General features: G+C 49.0%; 1 protein-coding gene and 1 long non-coding RNA gene across 3 annotated transcripts in view; one reads left to right on the top strand and one right to left on the bottom strand.

The window, feature by feature from the left end:
• Positions 1-3,350: 3,350 nt before the first annotated feature.
• ADPGK (ADP dependent glucokinase) lies at positions 3,351-11,464 on the bottom strand. Of its 2 annotated transcripts, none has more exons than XM_054641876.2 (7): positions 11,250-11,464; positions 8,401-8,626; positions 7,073-7,135; positions 6,704-6,824; positions 6,202-6,398; positions 5,399-5,497; positions 3,351-4,944 (listed from the first exon to the last, which is right to left on the bottom strand). In XM_054641876.2, the coding sequence occupies exons 1-7, from the start codon at positions 11,462-11,464 to the stop codon at positions 4,393-4,395; spliced, it is 1,473 nt and encodes a 490-aa protein (XP_054497851.2). In that variant the 3' UTR covers positions 3,351-4,392. The 2 variants fall into 2 exon arrangements, with proteins under 2 accessions (XP_054497851.2, XP_054497853.2); XM_054641878.2 differs by having other exon boundaries at positions 3,351-4,941.
• Positions 11,465-11,641: 177 nt separating this feature from the next.
• LOC129126201 (uncharacterized) overlaps positions 11,642-23,937 on the top strand; it is a 104,345-nt gene continuing 92,049 nt past the window's right edge. Inside the window, exons 1-2 of the long non-coding RNA XR_013184086.1 lie at positions 11,642-11,749; positions 13,604-13,729. This is a non-coding gene — a long non-coding RNA (uncharacterized LOC129126201). The remainder of the gene's footprint in view (positions 11,750-13,603; positions 13,730-23,937) is intronic.

The raw sequence follows: 23,937 nt of genomic DNA, 5'->3' as shown, positions 1-23,937 counted from the left end.
GTTTTTAATGGAAGACACAGGTGAGATTTGAACCCAGTTTTACCCAGTCTGCTCCAAAAAAACTGTGTTTTTAATGGAAGACACAGGTGAGATTTGAACCCAGTTTTACCCAGTCTGCACCAAGGGGCAGCTTTCCTGAGAAATTCACAGTGGAGGTTTCCAGGGTTATTTTTCCATTGCCTCCCCTTGCATTTGAATGGGATAATTGCTGCCATCATTTGTGTTCCCCAGCTGCTGTGAGCTCTGCTGAGCACAGGCTGATGCCAGGGTGTTGGAAACAGAGCTCCTGGCACAGGAGGGAATGGCCATGTGCTGTTTGCAACCTGCACCTCTCCTTTCCTGAGGGAACATCCTCCCACCACGGTCTGGACCAGTGACTCCCTGAGAATTCTGCCTGGATCCAGCTGAGATGCCACACAAGGAACTGCTCCAAAGTGAAAGAGGAGAACTTCAGCTGACATCTCCAAGAGGTAGAACCAGCATTCCTGGCTCTGAAATCCAAGTTTTATTGCCAAGGTTACTCAGACCCAGTATTTTCCTCTGGTTTTCTCCTGTTCTCCCCAACACTCTGAGGTTCCTTAGCCCAGGGATAGCAAGGCAGCCATTGTGTGACACAAGTCTGTGCCAGCACTGCTCTGGAACAGATTGCACAGAGACAATACTGGCACAGAAACACTTCAGCTGTTCACCCACTCACAACCCTCAGCTTCCACCTAAGCTGCAAGCTCCAAAAGAACCCCCAACCAACAGTTTAGGATAACTGGAAATTGAGTTCTGTTGTACCATTTCACAGAACTGTCCCATTATTTAACTCTTTGCTGAGGACATGGCTGGAAAAGTCACCCTGTGGCACACAAACCCTGATAATTCAGTGTATCATTACAGAATAAATAGTGAAAAAAGAACCCAAGCACAACTGCTGATGGTTTTCCATTGGGTTTTGGAATGGATTTAGTGCTCTGTTGCTTTCCAGGCTTTGGATTCCAGTGGCTAATGAGTTGAGCTGAGCTCTAAAACATCCAGCACAAAGCAGTTAATGAGGTCTTTGCTAAAGGCTGAGGAAGAACACTTCAGCACCAGTTCTGTAAATGAACTTGGGAAGGGAGGTCAGCTCACACATCCCAACAGGAGATAACCAGGAAACAAAAGAAAATCAAGTAATTCTTAGTAATGCTGAGAAACTGCCCTGGAGAGGAGCAGAGGTCAAGAGCCTTTAAGCTGGCAAGAGTTGGATTTGGGATTGGCTCTTCCATGGCACAGCAGCAAGGGCACAGGGGAGAAGGAACGTGTCCTTCGAGATCTGCCAGGCCCCTGTGATTCACACCTCCCAAATAATCCAGCACTTGACCCTCACTAAGTGCCATACACAGGAAACATGGGAAGAATGCTAATTTTGGATCGTGGATAAGGCAAAATAAACCCAAGCCAAGGTGGCTACAGGAACACACAAGTGAAAATACCAAGGTGCACAGGTTTTCCCATGGTGAGCTGTCACAGTGCTGAGCTCTGCTGCTGCATCTCCAGCAGAATCTGTGTGAATAAACATTTCCATTGCAAACCCTGCTCCAGGAGTGAGGCTGGCTGAGGTTTGAGTCATCCATCACTGAGGATTTCAAGGTACAAGTAACACAGGAGAACAAACAGAATTTGTAGAGACAGAGGATGAGGGGGAACAGGGTCAGCTCAAGCCTGGGTTTGAAGCTTTGGTATTTCTGCAGCTGTTAATGCAGTTTTTCTTTGTTGTCGCTACTGTAGCTGTGCAGGGGTGTGAGACTACAAGTACAGGGGAAGCATTTCAGCAGCTCTGTCTCCCTGTCATTAATTTGGGAAGGCAGAAGGAAGTTAAGCACATCATGTTCACAGCATGTGAAACAAAGCAAAGGCTGCTGGGCCCCTCCATTCAATTCAGATTTATTACCATATAGATTGTTCCACAACTTAATCAGGGATCCCACTGGCACAGCTGATGAACAGGTCATGGTGGTTAAGGATTCTCCTTGGGAATTGACTTTGGGTGCAGATGAGCTCTATGTGCCTGATAAAACAGATTTGGGTAGAGAGCAGCCTGGCCATCCCCAGCTGCTGGGATTAGAGCTGGGACTCCCCATGCCAGGTGTTCCCAGCACACCCAGAATAGGCTGCAGCAGAAATGTTTACCTGTGAGGAGCAGCAGGAAGAAGGAGCTAACAATAATTATATTAATTTAGCTTTTTGGCCCAGATGATTCCTAAGGAGTAAGCTCCTTTTTAATGATTCTTTACAGCACTTAGTGACTCAGATTAAAAAAGCTGATTTTAGCCTATCATGTTCCTGTTCAGTGCAAGCACAGCTAACCCTGGGACAAGGTCTGTGTGCAGTCACAGGTTTTTAGTGGCCCTAAGGAATGTCAGTCCCATCAGCCTCACATCCCTGCAAGTGTTTTAGCAAGAAAGAAGTGAAATACAGCAGCAGGGCCATTGCTGGTGACAGCTTGTGTGTATTTAGTTTTGTTTGGTTTCCAGGTCCAGAATCCACAGTACAAGCCAAGATCAGTTTCCAGCTGGCAGATCCATGGCCTTTGGTGGCCCTAGGAGTGAGTGGAGTGCCAAAAGGCCACCATCCCAGGCTGCAAAACTACCTTGCTAATGGCCTTGGACCTCTAAGTGAGCCAAAAAGAGAGGTTCTTTTCATTTATTTTCAGTTTTGGAAGACTAAACCAGAACTCCAACTCCTGTGCTACAGTTTATCAATTATAATAATAGTAGTAATAATCATCTTCATAAAAAAATAATCTGGGTTGAAATGCCTCAAGTCTTAAGAAGATCCTGCACCTGGATAAAATGCTGACACTCAAGGGAAGCTCAAGGTGGGCTGAGCTGCAGGAAAACACAGCACTGACTGTGCTTCTGCTCTTTACAGCACAGAACACTGCTCAGGGGGAAAGCTGAATACACATGACAGACAGCATTGTGTGCTGAGTCAGTGCAAGTACAACAGCTGCCAATTTGCATCCTTGCAGAGCAGCCAGGATGGCTTTTCCCACCAGAGAACACCACTGACAGCAGCCTGACAGTGTTACTGCAACAGATCACTCCACCCTGAGTGACACAGACTCTCCTCCCTCCATTCAGGTGCAAAGACTGACCTGGAACAACCTCTGCCAGGCTCTGGGAAGGCACAGGCTTGCCCAGACAGGCTGATTGCACTTAACCCAGTTCTACTGAAAACTGCCTTGAGAGCTGTGCAAATACACTCCAGGTTCCTGAAGTGGCCAGAGACAAAACCATGCTGGGAAGAGAGAAAACCATGCTGCTGCTCTGCAATTCTTAGTGTGTGACTGTGAGAAGGTAAAAAAAAATAGAAGCAAAGTATTTAACAAGGAGACATGATTCTGCTTTTTTAATTTCACAGGCCAGAGCAAAGAAACTATCAGTGACCTAGTCAAAAAAAAACCCAAGATCAAACCCTGAAAAGGCCACCTCACTTCAGTCTTACCTGGAAAACACCTGTTGCAGCTTTTGAGCTTCCAGAGGGACCCTCTCTGATATATTAAACTTTCCTAATAGAGGGCAGGAAGACTGAACAATTTGGCACAACCATTCTCAAACAACCAAAAATGAGTCTCCAGCACTCAAGAGCTTTTCTGTAACACACCATTAGCAGAGTATTTAGTGTACAGCAAACACAGGGAATGGTTTGGGGGTCCCCTGGCAGGGAAACAGAGCTGTCCCCCAAACAGAAAACCTGATTATCTTCACTCTTTGTTTCCTAAAAACTAAGCACAGGCTGCTGGGGCTCAGTTGAACACCCTTAGTCACAGATATCCAGAATCACCTGTGCAGCCTGCAGTAGGTTCAGTCTGTGTCACATTTTGGGACCGTGGCCTCCTCTGGAGCTGGGCACACGGAGAGGTGATTGCACCAGGCAGTAATTCCATCCTCACCCCAAGGAAGGTTTGCAAAGTGCTGGGAGGAGATAACCCACAAGCCTTTTATTTTGAATTTACCAGAGGCAAGGCAGGACTGGGCACTGCTGTGCTCTCTCTGGGATCCAGAGGCAGGAAATTCTCCTGCTGCAGCACTACCAGAAGAGATCCATTCTGAGCTACGAGCAGCAAACTTTGCCAGCCAGGGATTTTGGTCTTTGTGTCCCTCCCCCTTAAGACAAAGCCAGTTTTCACATTAAATATTAAAACATTTGCACCTGACCTGCACGTGAAGCGCTCGAGTCACTGCTGAGTGACTGGAATGTAGCTGACAGTTTATACCTGGAATTATTCTTTGGCTCTTTTTCATTTATACCCAGAAAACACACCACACCCCGGTTCTGTTCCTATACCACCACTGCTTCAAATCCCAATCCACGGGTCTCAGACACCGTGCAGTGCTGGAGAAGAAGGAGGCTCCTGGTTTGCTACTGAGGATACGCTTCAGAATAGAGCAGTCCCTCGGCCGAGATGGCATCCCCGAGCCCCACGGTCCGCACGGGATCCTTGCACACCAGCACAGGGGTGAAGTGGAAGGAGATGCCTTCCCTGTGCCACTGCACCACAGGCTCGTCTGGATTGAGGGAGATTTTGGACGGCGCCTCCGTGTGGGAGGTGACAAACTCCAGGGGAGCTTTGAGGAAGACCTTGCTGGTGTCGATGGTGTCGGTGGCACAGGCCTGGGTGCCGGCAGCCCTGGCCCCAGCTGCCACTGCTGCTGCCTGGTTGCCCCAGTGGCCGTCCACGGTGACCAGGATGTGGTAGGCCAGCGTGTGGAAGTGGATCCGGGTCAGGTCCGAGGCCCGCTGCGCCGTCTTGCCGTGCTCCTTCAGGATCCAGAAGAGGATGTCACTGACCACCCCCACGTCGGGAATGCCGCTCCAGGAGGCCAGGGAGGCGTGGGGACCAGAGGCAGACTGGGTGAGGAACAGCAGCTCCTGCTCGTTCAGCCCGATGGAGTTCACCAGGGGAAAGACCTGCTAACAGAAACAGGGACAGCACGTTTGCCTTCAGGAGCAGAGTCACACCTGGAGTCCTCCCCAGGCTGGGCTTTTTGCAGTACCCCGTTGCTGGCTCAGCAGAAGCAGCACCCAGTTTCCCAATCGCTGCACTTCCACAAGCTGGCAAGAATTACTTAGCCAAGAAAACATTCCATTTGGTGCAATTAATTTTCCAGACAGTAAAGAATAACAACACATCAGCTCCACATAAAACATAACACTGAGATCAGAGCTGTGTCAAGTCAAACAAGGAACCACCGGGAAAGAAATTCTGCAAAGAAATCGAGGGATACTTTAAAATTATAAACTCAGCTCAAATTCATTCACCTTCCAATGTACAGTCCAAATGTTGAGTTTTGATTTCTATATTCATGCACTAGTGTGTGCACTGTGATACTGAAGTGAAAAGAGCACATCCTTTCATTTTCCTTACCTGATGCACAATGTTGCTCATAAAATCCTGATCAGTCATACTGGCCAGCTCCAGGTGTATGGGAATGTCGGTTGGGATATCAGAGATGGAGGCCACAGCCTACAGGGAAAAGGGAAAAACAACCTTAGAACACATATTTATTAAGGAACAGAAGAAGAAAAAGGTTTTTGACTCAAAAGACACATCCTTTAATCCCCCTGTGTGTGGATATAAACAATTCAATGAGATGTCTGACCTGTGTATGTACTGCTAAGGAGAGGAAATAAAACAACTTCTAGTTTGCAGAATCTGAGGACAGGAAAACTGTATCTAACCTTAATCTGCCCTCAGCTCAGAACCTTTCTAATGGATTACTTCCAAAAACCTCACAAATCTGAAGCAGCTGCAGAGGAGCAGATCCCAGAACATGAAAAATGCCAATGCCTTACATCAGGATAAGCCCTCAGCTGTAAAACAGGTGGCACAAGACAGATGCTCTTTGAGGAATGCAGGTGTTGATTATAACCTGGATCATCTGTGTCCAGCACAGAAAAAGCCTGGTTCAGCTGCTAGATAAGCCCAGTAACCAGATCAACACCCTCCAGCCAGGCAAGCAGCCATTCTTTTCCTTAGACAAGCCACAGAATCCAAGAAGAGACAGTGTTACATGATTAGACTTCAGCCATTCCTGCAGCTCCCACTCTCCTTTTGGCATTCAGTACTGTGGGAGCTCTGAAGGCACAGCCTTCCTACACCTTCAAACCTGGGGAAACAAAAAACACTTAGGGGGGAACTGAAGGAAACCCAGGGATTCAGTATCTCACCTCCATGAGTCGCCTCTGTCTCATCTCCTTGCTCTGCCCTTCCATCATGTGCAGGCCTGAAAGCACCACCAGGTCAGGCTGGAACTCATCCAGGCTGGACACAAACACCTCCAGCATGTTCAGGGCGCCGTTGGAGAGGTCGTGGGAGAAGATGAAGCGGTTGGCAGAGGGTGCCCTCACTCGGCCCCACTGCTCACCTGGGGTGGAGCAAACAGGACCAAGTGTGTGTGAACTGCTTTATTCCTGGGCAAAATCACAAATTCAATGGGTTCCATCAGCAGCAAGAAAAGCCATTTTAGCTTTTAGAACTGTTTTAACCTTCATCACATGAAGGTTACCCTGAATTTCATCAGCAGTTACCAGCGGTTCATTACAGATTACCAGTTTCATCAGATTTAACATGGTTAAATCTCTGTTTTCAGGGAGCATTTTAGTGTTTATGGAGGTTCAGAATGACAATGCACCAATCTTAGTGATGTACTGAACACCTGCTCCGTTGTACCTGCTTGATATTCCAAGATAAGATGGAATTCATCTCTTTCCTGCATGGATTCAGGTGGCACAACCACATTGTCATCGAGCAGTTCGTGGAGTTTGGGACCAACTGGGCCACAAAGGAGGATCTAGAAAACAAGGAAAAACAAAGTTTCCCTTGCCATGTCCCTTGCCAAAATTTAAGCATTTCCTACACAACTGATTTTAAAAAGTTAATAATTCAATTTTTAAAAATTAGCTTGGCAGTCCAACCATATGTTCCACCAGCAGAACCTAAGAAATAACTGCCAGATCCCCAAAATTTACACAGAAGTGACAGGAGACAAGCAAATTAAAGAACACAAGCAAATGGCATGAGATGTTTGAACGTGTGTACCTTCAGGTCTGGGTTTGTTGCAAGCTTCTGCCCGATGAGAGCAGCATTTCCTCCCACGTAAAGCTGTAAAACAAACACAGCTGGGTGTGGGCATCCCCTTGCTTTGGGACCTTGAAACACATTTAATCCTCAGCACAGGCTGGAGATTTTGGCTTTTTAGAACAGGGTTCAGCAGTACCCAAGTTACTAAAGGTTGTTGGGGCTGAAGGCAAAATGATTTTACAATTCTCAGTGAGATCTCAACAAGTTGAGCATTCTTTATTTTTATAATCTTAATATTCACCTTCAGGTAACAGCCATGTAAAAATCAATTAATCCCCAACAATGACAGCATTGTAAAAAACAACTCATTCAGCACATAAACAGCCCTTACTCCTGTGCAACCTCTCTGTGGCTAAAGCCCTGTGGGTTTTTAGCAAGGCTGACAAGGAATCATTTAAATCTGCAGCAATTCTTCCTCCAGTTTGAGGCTGAGTTGAAACCGGGTGCCTGTGCCCATGTGAAGTGAAAGGAACTGTGGAAGCTTCTTCAATAGTAAAGGTCAAACTTTCCAGTTCAACTCTGATTTGAGCTTGAAAAGCAGTGAATATGGATTGTCCTGAGGTCACAGGTGCTCAGAGGAAGCCATGGAGAAGGTCCAAGGGCTGCTCTGGAGCCAGGCTGGGAGAGCTGGGGGTGCTCACCTGGACAAGAGAAGCTCCAAGGAAACCTCAGAGCCCCTGCCAGGGCCTGAAGGGGCTCCAGGAGAGCTGGAGGGGGACTGGGGACAAGGGTTGAAGGGACAGGACACAGGGAGTGGCTTCCACTGCCAGAGAGCAAGGTTAGATGGGATATTGGGAAGGAATTCTTCCCTGTGAGGTGGTGAGGCCCTGGCACAAGGTGCCCAGAGCAGCTGTGGTTGCCCCTGGATCCCAAGGTGAGGCTGGACAGGGCTTGGAGCAACCTGATCTAGTGGAATGTGTCCCTGCCCATGGCAGAGGGTGGCACTGGATGGGCCAACCACTCCTGGCTTCTCTCACAGAAAACAGGCCATACAGCTAAAAATCAGGCAACTCCTCACTCCCAGCCTCTTTTACATCCTCAGCCCCATCTGGCTCCCAAGAGACATCTCTGACATTTCAGTTTGGGAATGTCAGCAGGGGAGACACCATTGAACCTCCCCTCATTTGCAGCGGGGACAGAATCCCAGGGAAAACCATTAACACAACTCAAGCTACATCACAAGCTTCTACCTCAATGATTTGCTCTCTAGAGGGAGAATGAAAGTCAGCAGTGACAAGGAAGTAGGGAAGAGGACTCCCAAGGCTCTGTGCTGGCTGCAGACCCACCTGTGCTGCGGGGTGCTCCGAGGCCGTGCGGGCAATGTCCTGGAAGGCCTCGGCATCGCTGAAGAAGCGCTCGGCAGCCGCCCCTCTCTCCATGAAGTGGGCAAAAGCCTCCTTCAGGTCCTGCCCAGATTTCAGGACTGCATGGTTCTTCCCATCACTGGGCTCCAGGCCCAGAGCCTCCAGCAGCTTCACCCCAGACAGAACCACGTCCACGCAGGCGTTGACGCTGGGAGAGAGAAAGAAAAGGCGTCCTGGGAAAAGCACACAGACCTCAGGGCACCTGGGAGGGCACATCCCTGACTCTGCAGGGAGACAACAACCAGCCAAAGGGAAAAAAGGCACAGGAATTTCCTGAAATTCTCTCCTAAAGCTTTCTCTGGTTGACTGGCTTTTATTGTGCTCAGGGAGGGATTTCTAACTTTCTGCTCCACGAAAACAAGGAAAGCTGTGTGGTCCAAAGGTGGTTGAGTGTGTTACAATACAGGTTCTACTTCATTTCCTGCCTTGGGCTTGCTTAAAAAAAACCAGGAATAGTAACAGTGGCATTTTAAATTCTTAGAAGCTTTTAAAAGCTTCTAATACTCATGTATTTTGGGTTTAAAATGTGCATGTGATTCAAAACTGCATGTTTAAAACAAAACTGAAAGCGTTGAAGTCAGCTAGATCAGCCTCTGGAGTTTCAACTATTCCTAATAATAGCCAACCCACACACAACTCCCCACACAGGCTGGCTCTGTTTACAAAAAGTCAAGAGAGCAATTTGTCAGTTGAAATATTTGAAAACGACTTTCAAAAGGATCGTCCCTACCTTACAGAAATAGCATGCAGTGGAAACAGGAGAAAAATCCTGCAATTGTAAGGGAAGGATAAGAACCATTTCAGCAGATCCAGGTTTTTTTGCAAAGTCTGACTTCCAGTCCCCATGTCTCATGGATTTAATCACAGTCTAATTCAGCCTACAGGACAGGAGACTTTGTGGCAGGAATCAGAACCCCAGAAGACAATTTAGAAACACTTGCCCTTGTCTCACTCTGTGGTTTCAGAGCGATAACAACAAATAGGAAATACTTCCTGAGATAACACCAGCAAATGCACAGAGATGCAATTTAAACATCTTCTGTAGCTGCTGTCAAGTGCCATTTCTGTTCCTCTGCCCCACATTTCCCTGACAGGGATCCAAACCATCAATCAAACTCGTGCAGGATCCCTGAGTTTCTCCACATCTCCCCCCATGACTCTCCAAGGGCCAGTTCCTGCTCCCTGTCAGTGAGGAGTGCTCAGCACTCAGCATTCCCTTGGCACTGACCTCTCAGGAGTCACATTTGGGCTGCAACAAAAAAAAAAGCTGCATCACACAAAATAAAGGACATGAAAAACCCTGAGGCTTTCCATTCCACAAGGTAACCAACCCAGAAATCCTCAGGATGTGCATCACCTGCTACACCAAGGACAGAGAAATTCCCAAGCATCGCACAGAAAAGAAACCATAAATTCAAGCAGCATTTTAGCCCCAAATTTTGTTTTAATGAATCATTACAGATCCAAGGGGATAAAGCTAAGTCATATTCCTCTGCTAACACAGAGCCACACAGCCATGGACGTGGATAACTCCTTCCAACATCCAAAGGATGATTCATCCAGTCATAGTCAAGTTACCTGCCATGTCCATGTTTAAAAGAAAGTGAGTCAAGCACTAAATATAAGATCAATGTGACATTCCTGAACTTTCCCCTTGTTCTCTTCCCACTTTAAAAAGAGAAAGGGTGTTGAATTTCCCTGAGCTCAATATCCATTGCCTTCCCTGTCCCTTCCCTCCTTATCTCTCTCCAGCTGTGTCTGGACTCAGTTACCTCTTCCCAAAGAAAGGCTTCACTCCTTTCTCCACTTTATAACTTGTCTCTAGTACCTATTTATTGCCAGCCTGTGCTGGATGGACCGGCAGCTCCAACTGACCCGAATCCCAAACCTCAGACTGTACACAAAGTTGTTTTACAGACAACTTTGGTAGGAATAATATCTCTGAGAAGGGCTCCAAGAGGGCCAGAGCCCAACTTAAATCCCCACCACAGGAGTGTTCTGGATCATTGATCCCCTCGGCCAACATCCAACTCCAACTGAGCAGCACTGCGGGAGGTGCTGCACTCACATCCAGTTCTTTTTCATGGAATCATGGAATGGTTTCGGTTGGAAGGGACCTTCAAGGTCATCTGAGCTCCACTCCCTGCCATGGGCAGGGACACCTTCCACTATCCCAGGCTGCTCCAAGCCCTGTCCAACCTCAACTTGCCAGGGATGCAGGGGCAGCCCCAGCTGCTCTGGGCACCCTGTGCCAGGGCCTCACCACCCTCACGAGGAGGAATTCCTTCCCAATATCTCATCTATCCCTGCCCAATGGCAGTGGGAAGCCACTCCCTGTGTCCTGTCACTCCATCCCTTGTCCCCAGTCCCTCTCCAGCTCTCCTGGAGCCCCTTCAGGCCCTGGCAGGAGCTCTGAGGTTTCCCTGGAGCTTCTCTTGTCCAGGTGAGCACCCTCAGCTCTCCCAGCCTGGCTCCAGAGCAGAGGGGCTCCACCCTCAGAGCATCTCCGTGGTCTCCTCTAGATTTACTCCAGCAAATCCACGTCCTGATGTTGGGGACTCCAGAGCTGAAGCAGCTCTGCAGGTGTGGTCTCACCTGGGCGGCGCAGACACATCCCAGGTACGGGATACATCCCCATGCACGCCGGTGCCGCAGCACATCCATACCCGCACATTCCGTACCCACACACGTGGACACCGGGACGCGCATCCCGGCCCAGGCGCGCTCCCGCCCCGCCGCCAGGGGCGCTCCCCGCGCGCTCCCGCACCTACCCGACGGCGACGCGCGCCCAGCCGCGCGCAGGGCGGACAATGGCCGCCTGCCAGGCCGCCACCGTGCGCGCCTCCAGCGAGCGGGCGCGGCGCAGCGTCCCCAGCAAAGAGGCCGAGAGCTGCCGCAGGGCCGCGGGGGGCAGCTCGGGGCCCAGCACGCACAGGTAGCCCAGCGCCAGGGCCAGCAGGCCCACGCACACCGACCGCTGCCACATCGCGCCGGGCGCGCTCCGCTGCTGCTCCTCCTCCTCCTCCCCCGCCGCCGCGGCTGAGGCGGGGCGCCGCCGGCGGGGGCCTCCTTACGCCGCCTCCGTAGCGCCCCGCCCCCGCCGGCCGGCGGATGGCGTAAATCTCTTCGGGAATCCCAGCGCGCCGCTCTTTCTGCGCAATTTGCGTGCGGCTTGGCCGTGCGGTTGTGCTACTTGCGTAAATCGGTACGGGAATAGCGCTCCCCTCTGTGAAACTTGCGTGCGGCCCGGCAATGCTGCTACGTCACCTGCGTAAGTCGGCACCAGAATAGCATAGGCGGCAGTGGGTGGCGCGTCGTGAGGGGAGGTGGCGGGACGGAGGCTCCCTCACGGCACCGCCGCGCCGAGCCCTCCGGGAACCTCAGGCAGCCGGGATGAGGAGCCCGCGGTGAGCCCTGCCCCGGTGCTGGGGCCTTCAGTAGCACTGAGCTGATGCCTGCAGCCTCCTATGTACGTGGTACTGCTGGCAATCCCCTCCCCGGGGTTCCTCCTCACGGTGCCGTTATTTCTTTGTTCCCCAACGCCTTTGTGGGTCTGTGTTGTATTTCCACTCTGCCCCAACAGTGCAGTACCTGTAGTCCCACAGCTCCTCTGCCCTGCCTCACACCAAAGTTTCTCTAAAGGCTCACATCCATCAACCCAGTCACTGTCTGAAGCTAATAACCAACCCTAATATATATATATATATTTTTTTTTTTTAAGTTCCCGGTCTGTCTCGGCCTCTTCCGTGCCTTCCCCAGGGTGCGGCGCTGGCTTCATTAGACCTGCCCACACCCCTGAGGGCACCGGCGCTGGGAGCAGCCCTGGGAACGCCCTTTGCTGCCTGGTGCATCCCTCACAGAGATGCCCTAGTGAGCGAGAAGGAAGTTTCCCTTTCTAATGAAAGGGAGTTTTTCTGGGCTTCTTTAGAAATTGCCGGAGCATTCATTCAGAGACTTCTGACAAAATTTGCAAGAGTTTGACAACTGTGTGCCACACCGCGTTGGCTGAGGCAGCCGATAATTTCCTTATTCAGTTCTGTGTTGTGAGTGATTGTCATCTCCTCAGACTCTGACAAAGCAAGCAGTAAAGGAGATAGATTAGTGAAAGGCTTTTTTGCTGATTTTTCTTTCTTTTTAGGATGGTATTTAGTCAGCAGCCATGCTATGGATTTATGTCTGGCCCTCATGGTTCATTGGCTGACCATCAGGTCCCCTTTCTTCCTAGACATTGCCATAAAGGACATCCTCATTTATTTATGTATTCTCTTTCTCTGAAATTATTCCTCAGAGCTTTGGGGGTGCAAAGATGGGCAGACCAGTGGATGGTGGAGGCTGGAATTGCTGGTGAAGGAGAGAGTGAGAACCTCCTCACCTGACAGCTGATGGTGACCAGGGGCACGACTGGGATTGTGAGCCTAAAGCGATAATGTAATGATCTTAAAGAACGGAATTGTGAAGACAAACTAGAGGCCTTTCTGCCTTCCCTGTTTTTCAACAGATCCTTCATGTAGTTCTTTATCCTCAAATACCTTCCTGCCATAGCAGCCCTTCACAGAGTGATCATCTTTTCCTCTCAGATCCTGTTCAGCTCACCAGAGTTGCTTGGTTAAGGTGTAACTCCCCTTTTCCTTTGCTCAGGTGGTCTTTGGTTTTTGTCAGTAGCTTTTTCATTTGAGCAGATTTAATCATTTCCCCTTCAGTGCTTTTCTGGCTGATGTTTGATCCATGTGTGTTTATGAAATCTCTCCGGTTTCACACTCCCTGGGGGAGAGGCCTGTGAGGCTCTCATGGTTACAAACAGCTCTCCAGCCCAGGCAGGCAGAGACAACAGAGTACATACCTGCCCCAAAACCCTGCTGCAATGAGGGCTCCACCTGTGGGACCAGGGGTATTTATAGCCTTGTCACAGAACATCATAATTAGATGTGCCCATGGGGCAGCCTCAACCCAGAGTGTTGTCACTGCTCAGGGACCCCATTATTAGTCCTATGTCAGGGTGTGGCTGTGAGCAGCAATCTGACACAGCAGTACTTTGGGGAATTCACAATTGGGATGATTGGTTTGACACGTGGTGCTGATGCAGTTGTTGCCCTGAAGAGTAAAGTTTGGGGGTTTTTTCCTGCAGATGCTGTTTCCACATCAATGCAATTGATGCTGCTGAGAAGGAACCACCTCAGTTTGATCTTTGTAAACTGCTGGTGCTCAGCCTCCATGGACAGTTCTGGCAGTGCACTTGAATAAGGCTGCAAAGGTAATTGTATGATTCCTTTTACAATCTGCCAACAAAAACAAGAGGTCTATAAAAAGACAAGTTCTCTCAGAGAACCTGTTCAGTTAAAGAGCTAAACACTCATTTCTTGGTCAACATTTATTTTTTAAGCCAATGGAGATCTTGATTTGCCTCAAACAGCAAAATTAGAGGTGAAACTGTTGGCTGAGAACTGAAGTCCAGCTCCTTATTGCCTGCCCTTGAGCCACCCCATGAATTCCAGTTAGAGGTAACAGAGAGGGACACAGGGCTGTTGTATTCATGTGAGCTAACTCAGACTGAATAAAAAGTATTGATTAAATACCTGTTTAATTATGGAAATAGCAAGCTGATTGCCTCTGGGTCACTGCTGTGTGTAATTTCCAAGAGTTGAAACTGATCTCAATGAATTTTCACTGGGATGAGAAAAAGCATGAGAAGAGAAGGGTAAGATTTAAAATATTTTTCAGAATGGAAAGAGTTAAAATTTAATGTCAACAGTTTTCTTTCATTTCTTTTCCCTGGTGTTATGAAATCCTTGTACAAGAAATCTTTTTCTTGACAGCTTTTTAGTGTAAGCTGCTTGCGACTTGGGGGGGGTGGTAGAAGGACAGTGGTTTTAATCAGTGTTCAGTTATTGGAAATGGAACTTGTTCCCTTTAGGAAAAAAATAAAAAAACCAGAAGAGGTGGGGGAAAAAGAGAAAAGGTGGAAAACCCCCTTGTTCTGCAGGAAGCAGACAAAGGATGTGATTCTTGCTTGTTTGAAGATCAGCTCTGCAGAGTTGCACTGTGGCACCTGTTCTCAGGCCACTCAGAGCTGACAGACCTGTCTGTGTGAGCTTTTGGCCTCACTGAATTTGCTTTTCAGACCATGGCCTTGGAGAAATGAGGGTTTGCCAGCCCATCATTAGGCAGGAGGCAAGAGGGAAGGGAATGAGGGTGGGCACGGGGAGGAAACAACAGGGAGGGGTGAAAGCCACAGGTTCTCGTTCCCAAAGGAGATCTGGAAACCTGTTTTTCTTTCTCTGAACTCACAAGCTTGAAGCAATTGTCTTTACTCCTTATTGAGTTGAATTTCCATATTCAAATGGGCTCATTCCCTTTGAGCTGCTTTGGCCAGTTAAACTCTAGGTCAGTGCACAACACAGGCAGGGGAGGAGCCTTCCCAAAGTATGAATTCCTTTATTGTTGTTAGGATGGGTCATGTGTGTCTGCAGTGCCTGGGATGGAGCCAATGAACACTGGGCAGGACCCAGGGCATGATTTGGATGGCAGGTCCTTGCAGCCCTCTGAGTCCCTGTCCTGTCCAGCACTCCCAATGTACTGTCCCTTATCCCTGCCTTCCCCAGGCACCCTGGAGTCAGTCACTCAGGTTTTGTGTGTCCAGCTCACTCATCTGTGTCTCATCATACCTTGCTATCAGACTGCCTTTGCTCACAGGGCTCATTTAGTCTGAGCTGGACAATATTTCCAGACACACCCCACTCCATGGACATGGAGTCAGTGCCTACCTGTGGCATTCCATGGCACAGCAGCAGAACATGTGGGGTGGGTGGTTGCTACTGGTGTGGCTTCACTGGGGGAGGAGAAGAAAGATGGATCCTAATAAAGGCCTAGAAAATTCACAAAGTTTCTGCTGAGCCATGCAGATGAGCAGAGGAGCTCTAATTAAAATACACACTCAGTGTTGTTCTCAGAAACTGGGCAACATTCCCCATCTGAGCTCTGCCAGCACATCTCAGTCCTGGACTTCAACACCCACTGCTGCTCTGCTCTGTGAGACACCCACTCAGCTTGGCCAGCACAGCTCCATCTCAATCAGAAACATCTCATGCTGTTCCAATTCTGGGCCCTTTACGAGCAGAAAATGCCATCTCTCTACTAAATTGTGCCAAATTGCTTGGTTTTGGCTGCAGTACTCATTCTCACTTGTCACCTAATGGGATACCTGGGGACTTCCATCCACACTATCAGCAACAGAGGAGGACTCATGTGCATGCCCAGCCCCCTGCTAGGCCCCTGATTATTTAGTGATGTGTTAATAACAAACACTCTCTCATGTCTTGGCAGTTGCAAACCTCTCCTCAGTAGAGCAGCGCTTCAGAAGTAGAATGGCATGGGAAATAAGTAAATCCCAGTTTTAAATAATTACTATCAGCTTCTCTGGCAACTCTGTTCCCAGAATGAGAGTTGAGAGGAGTCTGAAGCTGCCAGATGCCACTTGTGTGGATGTTCTAGAGAATCTGAACCACATTGGAGAGATTTGCTGTGCAAAAGTATTTCTGCACAGAAAATCCCTTTCCCTCTCTCCCAGGTTATGAATCTGCCTTCCTTGGAGACCTTGCCACCTCCCAGTTTTTGACAGCTCAGCAGTGAGAGGAGGAACTATTTCCATTTTGCCTGAGTCACCAGGCAAGAGCAGGCATCATCCATGTCCAAATATATGCATTTCTTTCAGTTGGAGCCACATTGCTGGATCTTGCAGTGCTGGTTGCTCACACCCTGTGGTGACCAGCCTGGCTTCCAGAAAATCCACAGGAGCTGGGCATGGCATGAGCCACATCCTGTGCTGGTGGCAGCTGGCCACTCCAGGCCACATGACCCTGAACACAAATGCCAGCCCTTTTCCCTGGGAAACAAAACTCACCATGCCAGGCTCCTGATGGCAGATTGCAGGAGCCACTGGGCACTGTCAAACCAGCCCGAGTTGGCACTGGTGCCAGCTTGGGTCTGGGAGGCATCCTGTGCAGTGTGGAATTTCAGGAGCCAGCCGGCCCCTGCGGACCACAGGCCCCTGAGCAACAGGTCAGGCCTTTTCCCCTGGAGAAAAAAACCTCACCATTCCAGGTTCCTAGGGTCAGTGTCCTGGAGGCACTTGGCACTGTCAAACCAGCCCGAGTTGGCACTGGTGCCAGCTTGGATCTGGGAGGCATCCTGTGAAAGGTGAAATTCCAGCAGGCAGTGGCCATTTTGGGCCTCAGGCCCCTGAACAACTGTTCAGGCCTTTTCCCTAGCAAACAAAAGTCACCAGCCCAGGTTCCTGGTGTCAGGTTGTAGGAGGCACTTGACACTGTCAAACCAGCCCAAGGTGGCACTGGTGCCAGCTTGGGGAACACCCCAAGCAATCAGAGGTGGTTGCAGTGACTGCTGAGCTGCTTGTTTCTGGAGCAAATGGTTCAGATCAATGAAGATGGAACAACTAAAATTTGTGGGAAGAAGACAGGTTAGGAAGTCATCCTCAGGAAGTGAGAAACTTTGGTAGGAATGTTTTTTGCCTGCATTTCCAGTTATGCTCCTGTGTGACTCCAGCTACAGCACTGGCAGGAGCTGAGCTCTGCAGCCAAAGCCCCGAGTTTATCTGTCAGTGTGGCCCTGTAAACATGAGAGTGATAAGATGTGTTAGAGGTTGTAGGCACACAGTGTGCGGTGATTGGGAGTGGGGCTGCAGCTCATCCCCAGTGGGTGCAGCTGTGAGCAGCAGGTGAGCAGCACTGCCAGCAATGAGCCATGGAGTGCCCAGGGGCACTGAGCAACCACAAAGGGAGCAGAGGGCACCCAGGGGCAGTGCACAAATACAAGGGGTATAAAAGGTTGGGCTAAAGAATGGGAAGGGCAGATGTTTGCAGCTTTCTGGTGTGACCTGGTGTTTCTCTGTATGGGCAGATGCCTGAAGCCTTCTGAAGTGGTGTGTTGATACTCTGTATGGTTGAAGCTTCCTGATATTGTGTGATGATGCTCTGTGTATTGTGCTATCTCAGCTGTGGTATATGCTGCCACAAGAGGTGTGTTGTTCAGAAGAAAGGATGGGTATATGTGAGCAGAGCAATGCTTGAAGTGTTTTCATGTTTTCTTAACTTGGCAAGGTAGAAGATGGATGACAGATGCTCAGTCTTATCTCTGGGAAGGAACTCTGAAATCCAAACTTGAATTATTCTGCAGTACCCTACACCCACCCAATTAGCATGCCCATTGGTGAGTGTTCTGTGGGTTGTAGCTCATTGTAAATACTTTGGATTCTGTATTTTGGTTGTTATAATTTATATTCACATCATTTCAGCACTAATGGCAGTGCCAGTGTTGTTGGGAGTGAATGTGCCTTGAAATGTTTGGTGCCTACCAATTCCTGTGATACAAAAGGCTAAAACCTCATCATGTACCACAAACTGGTGTAGTACAACCCCACCAGCAAAATTACATGCTAAAACCTTCATTTCTGTTACTATTGTAGAAAACTCCCTAAAGCTGGGTCCTTGAGAAGCCTTTGATTTGCAGCCTTTGAGGCTGTAGTGGAAACCCTTGCTGTGGATTATGGAAGAAGGATTTAGGTAGGCCTGGAAAGGTGAGAACAGAGAAGCCAACGTGTTTGCTGTGCTGTAGGGACTTTCAGCTTCAGAGCTGTGTGTGGGGGCTTCTGAGGGCCCTTTACAAGGGACAGGACCCCCTCAGCTTTCCATCAGCAGGGGAGAGGGAAAAGAGAGGGCCACAGTTTTACCAGCAAATATGCACTTGAGCTCTCGGTGTGAACGTGTTTCTGTTCCTCACTTGGTGTGTGTCCTGTGCGTGTCTGGAATAGGCAGTCTTGGTGCCCCCTGTTGACGGAGTGACTAAACTATTCATTGTCTGCTTAAAAAGGCACAAAGCCCAGAAGTTTCTCTCTCAGTTTGGTACAAAAGACACCTCATAGGACTTTTGGGACTTCACTTCATACCTGGGGCTATCCAGTTGGACAGAGGCCAAGAGGTCTGGCCTAGGTAATTCACTAGAAAAGGAAGAGAACAAAGGAAATAATTGCTTTTGTGGAGTGTTTTAGCAGGAGCAAGAGCCTCTTGCCCCTGGTTTGGTTTTTCTCTGTAAGAGCTTTGTTATTTTGCCTTTTATTAAACCTTTTTCTGTTTCCAACACTAAGTCAGAAGCCATCCTGCTAATTTTATGCTGTTAGTGGAAGCTGAGCTCTCTCAGCTGTGATGGGTTTCTCTGAGAGCTCATCAGACCTGGCTTGAAGAGAAGCACATCATCTGTGTTGTGGGCACAGGGCTGTGTGTCCATGGGGACTGGTTCTCTCCCACTGGCTCAGCTGCCATTTTGCTGCTCCAGTCACCCACAGCCCTGTGGGAGAATCCCTCAGGGTGGGGACAGTGTGAGGTGACATCAGCTGCTCATCCTTGGGGATCCTGCCTTACAGATCACATCACTCCCCACAGGGCAGCACTGGGGCCGCCTCTGCTCCCCCCTCCTGATCCCTGTCTCTTCCTTAGCATCTTCCAGGCTGTGCTACAGCTCCAGGAACTGCAGAATGTGCAGTCAGGTGCTCTCTCAGGGTGGCTGATCCAGATAGGATGTGCCTTATGCAACAGTGTAAGCTGGGCATATTTTAACATGCCAGCTGAAGCCCTGAGTCAGACTTTGCAGTGAATGTGTGTATTGGTCTTCTGAGAGGCAGTTGTTTGAGAATGTCACCATTGAGACTGCCAAACCTACTTGTGTATTTCATAGTTCATACTGTAAACTGCTCACACACCCCCCTGGGTTGTGTGCTAACAGACACAGCTCATAAATAGCAGTGCCTGGCAAAGCTGTCAGCTCTAGATCTGTCCACAGAGGTTTGGGCCATGGAATTTGCTGTGACAAAGGTGTCCCTGGTATTTTGCTTCTGTGTGAATACAAGAAGCATAGGGCATGGAGTGCTTGCTGTTAAATGAGACCAAAGGTAGTGATTGTAGCTGCAGATGGAACTATATTGTTTAAGTAAGTAAAAGAGGTCTCTAACCTCTTCCATAAAGAGACAACAATCAGAGAAATAGAAAACATGGTTGAGGAAAGTGATGCACAGTCAGAACACCCAGAAAATCTTTTATAAAATAAAGAGGGGTGGAGGAGCAAAGGGATGCTAAAACTGGTTGTGTGGGGAAGGGCTTGAAAAGGTTTCAAAGAAAGTATCTTATGGTCCTGAAATAAAGCTGTAAGACGCTGGAAAACCACAGAAATCCAGAACACAATAAGTCCTTTTATAAGTATTTGAAGTCTGCTTTTTCTTATGTGTGTGTATAGATATTGCTCAGGCTTTGTGAGGATGAAATTCCTTTTTCCTTTGTAGTTCCGTGGCACTTATAAGTCTTGTGAGGATGTCTTGCCTCTAGGCTGGGCATCACACATGACAAGGAGAAGTACTAACCAAAAGAGATCAAAGGGAAACCCAGGTAGCTTCCCAGGGAAGTTGCTGGGTGATCAACCAGCTCAGGCTCCAGAGACTGCCTTTTGCAAGTCTGCATGTGATTGTCTCCATTCTGGGAGCTCAGCCTGTGCTTTGTTAGTGCTGCAGGATTGAGGGCTTCCCTGCAGCATCCTCAGGCTGTTTGGGGTGAGGGAGATGCTTGATCTCCCTGCCTCAGAGCACAGCACAACTCGAGTGGAAATGGCTGTTGGGCACTGATGGGGACAAGGGGCTAAAGAGGCCCTGAAAGCCTCTCCATGGTGGACAAACTGAGAAAGACTCTTCCTCCTTCATCCTCACAAAAGTACAGAAGAAAAGAAACTGATGCTTCTCTACTTCTGCTGCTCTCTGGATTTCAGAAATGACTGTTGTGACCTTTCCCTTCTAGGAAGTGGCCAAGACAGAATGTTACTTTATTCCTCCCCCTTTTCCTCTAGCTGAAACATCCTGCTGCAGAAGACCTCAGCAGCAAGAGACTACTCCATCTGCTGTCTGGAGGAGGTCATTCATCTCCAAAGGAAACAACAGACTTTTCAGTGATTTCCTCCTGAGGAATCAGCTGCTGACAGAACACTCTCCGTAGCCAAACTCAGGCTTACAAGGACAGTTTTGGCTGCTTGTTAACCTCAAAAATGATATAGTATAAAAATAACCAGGAAAGAACAATCTGTTGATCTGGACCAGCTTCTGTACAAGGAAGAGTTGTCTGAAAAGGAACCCTTCAACTCCAGGGGACTGTGAAGTCTTCTCTATCTAGAGGGTGAGCAGGGAGGGATGGCTTTTCCTTTCCCAGGTATCTCACTGTTCCAGAGGTGGGATAGTGGCCTGTGGCAGTCTGCACATGCTGTGAGTGCCTTGTGGCCTACTCTGGAGGGGAGAGGTGTTACTGAGCTTGGTTTTCACTTCAAGTGGAGTGCTAAGGTGCCAAATATAGAGGTGTGTGAGGAAGCCTTTCCCAAACAAAGCTTCCTTACAGGAAAAGAACTGATAATCCTTGGAGTCTGCTACAGATTTAGCACTTAGCTGGCAGCTGAAGGTGAGAAAGACAGGTCTGGGCAGCTGCACAGGCCATGGGGCTGAGATAGGGCACAGCTATGCCCTGAGCACCTGATGAGTGGGCTTTGAGATTATCCAAGGTGCTGTGCTAGCAGATGAGGAGCAGGAGCCTGTGGACAGCTGGATTTTCAGCCTGCTCCTGTCTCTGTCAAGACACAGGTGCTGAGATGCTTCTCACTGCTGGGCTCTTGAGCTTTCAGCTGGGCACCTGTCCAGCTATCCATCACTCCTTGGATCTGGTCCATGGGAAACCAAATGTGATCTGAGGGTTGGAGGTATGGAACAGACACCTGGCATTTAATTCAAACTGAGGGAAAGTTGGGCTGAAAATAGAACTGGGCAGTGCCTTGAGTGCTTTGAGTTTGTGCTGGGGCTTCTGCCTGGGGTCATGGCCCTGTGGATCTGTTCAAGGCAGAACCAGCTGTTTGGGTGTAACTGTTTGAAAAATGGATGTGGGGCAGCTCAGAACCTCAGGTGAATTGGAACCAGTGCAGGGATTTTCTTTTTTTCCCCAGGATTTGATCACACGAGGAACGACGGAGTGAGCGCTTCCACACTTTGTGGTACGACTGACAGATAGTGCAGGGGAGGTGAGACTGGCTTTGTTTTCAGCTGTGAAACCCAGGAAGGGATACATTTTTTGTGAATTAATTAATCTGGAGAAAAGGCAGTTTAACTATTCGACAAAAGATTCATTTCCACCCACTTCCCAGCTGGCAGCTTAGCCATGGACTGTCAGATTTCCATCAGCCTCCAACGTTCTGACTGAAATAGTAATTTCTGCTTGGCAGGCCAGAGAGTAACAGTTGTGAGCCCTGTGCTGCTCATGGGTACCAGGTAAGGGAGGTAGGACAAGGTTGTGTCTGCCCCAGGCAGGGCTGGTTGGTGCTGCATGGCCCATGAACAGCAGCTGAACTTGAATCCCCCCAGGCAGGGATTTAGGTTTGTTTCCTAGGCTAGCAGGTCTCAGGGAGTCTCCTTCTGACCTTATTGTGAAATGGGGGGAGTGACACCATGCTTCAACCCAAGGAAAGCATTTTTTATGTGGGTTATTCAGTGTCTCATTAGCACAGCAATCAGAGAGAAGTGGGAGTCAGTGCAGTGCCCAGTGACAATCTCAGGCACAGAAATATCTCAAGACAGAAGCTGAGGAAAATCATAATCACAAAGCCATCAGTCTACTAACAAGAGCTGGGGGAGTAAACCTCAGATGAAATCCTGGTTTGTAATAGCACACAGCAGGTACCTGCTGAATTCCTGAGGTTTGGACTCGGCCCAGGAAAGGTGTGGACTGCCAGATCAGATGCTGTTGGGATGTAGAACTCCAGCTTCCTTCCAAATATTTGCAAGCCTTGAGTTGACCCTACCAAAGAGAACTGTTAGGGAGACATTTACATCCATGTGACACACCCACAGCAGGTCTTATCCATCAGTGATAGAGTTGACCATGTCACCTGTTGCCAGTAAATGGAGTGCCAGCAGAGCAGTGGCTTTCCTGGGCATGTCACTGCTATCAACAGAGCAAAGATGGCTCTAAATAGCACAGGAATGTTTAGCATATTGTGGTCTCATGTGAAAAGTTCAGGCTGTATCTCAAGGACAGAAGGTCTTTTAAGAAGGAAGAGATCAAATCCCCAAGGAGCAGTTGTAAAATGCCACTGTGAGTGCCCCCCAAATGCCTTTGGCACATTCTGCTGAAGTGACATGCTGCAGCTTGTGTCTGTGTGAGGAGAAAAGGACACAAGGGTACAGAGCTGGGACCCTGAGCAGCCTTACACATCATAAATACCACAAGGTAATGGCAAAACAAGATGTTTGTTCCATATAAAAGAAAATGCAGAAGAAGAGGGCATCAGCCAAACTTTGGGCGCTGTTAGCAGGAATCTGAGAACAAACTGTGCAAGACACATTTACAGTTGTGAATATTTGCTACTCTGTCAAGATTGAGGGCTCCTGAGAAGTCTGAGTGCCTGCAGAGATTTAAACAAATAAGCTACTGCAGCCCCTCTAAAACTGACTTGGGAGTTGCACAGTGAGAGACTCAGCTGGGTGTTTCTGGGAAGGGGAAGAAGTGGGAAGGACAGAGCAAGGAGAAGGACCCGTGGATCTCAGACAAGACTGACCTAAGCCCAGTGAATCTAGATCTGTTCATCCCTCAGCTGCCTAAAAGCAGAAAATGCTCTTTAAAATTCCTTTGGTCGGTTCTGGCATTTTGATTTTCATCTGCAATGTCACCCTGGAGGCATAAACTACCAACTCCAGTCCCTGAAAAGCTGGGGCTCTGCAAGTGTCCTCACATGACTGGGATCCACTTCTTTGCTGGAGTAACAGGTGGTGTGAGCTTGGGAGGAGCTGTGGGCAGTGCAGTGGGAGAGGTGGGTTTGGAGCCTGCCTAGGGCAAAGGGAGTGAGGAGGTGTTGAGCACTGGCAGGGCTGCAGCCCTCAGGAGAGCTCTGTCAGGACAGTGTCACTGTCACCCTCCTGAAGTTAATGCCATGGTGGTGCCAGTCCAGCAGCTGGGGTGAGCACAAGTAGAGTGCAGACAGAGTGAACAGCAGGGAGCCTTTGTGCTGCCAGAGCTGGATGTGCCATCCTGGCACAGTGTTTGATCCCAGGGTGAGTGTATGTGTTCGGTGATGGAGTCAGGAGCATGGGCTCCTTGCCCATGTCTGCTTTGGATTTGATCTGTCCCTACCTAGAGCACCAAAAGGGGAATTTCCTCACTTTAGTGCCTGCACACCCTGAAGCTGGTGCTTTCAATGTTGCCACAGCCAGCAGTGGTGGAAGACCCAAAACAAAGCAGAAAAGTGCTAAGAAAAAACAAATCCTCTATCACCAGCACACAAAGACCAGGTGGAACTACCACTAAGAGGTCCTGCCAGTGTTACACTGCCCTTTGTGGACAGGTGGGACCCAGCAGAACCCATTAAGCAGGTAAATTC

This window comes from Agelaius phoeniceus, chromosome 13 (genome assembly GCF_051311805.1).
Source record: "Agelaius phoeniceus isolate bAgePho1 chromosome 13, bAgePho1.hap1, whole genome shotgun sequence".
In the NCBI taxonomy this organism is placed as follows: domain Eukaryota; kingdom Metazoa; phylum Chordata; class Aves; order Passeriformes; family Icteridae; genus Agelaius; species Agelaius phoeniceus.
This window is presented reverse-complemented; position numbering and strand designations above follow the sequence as displayed.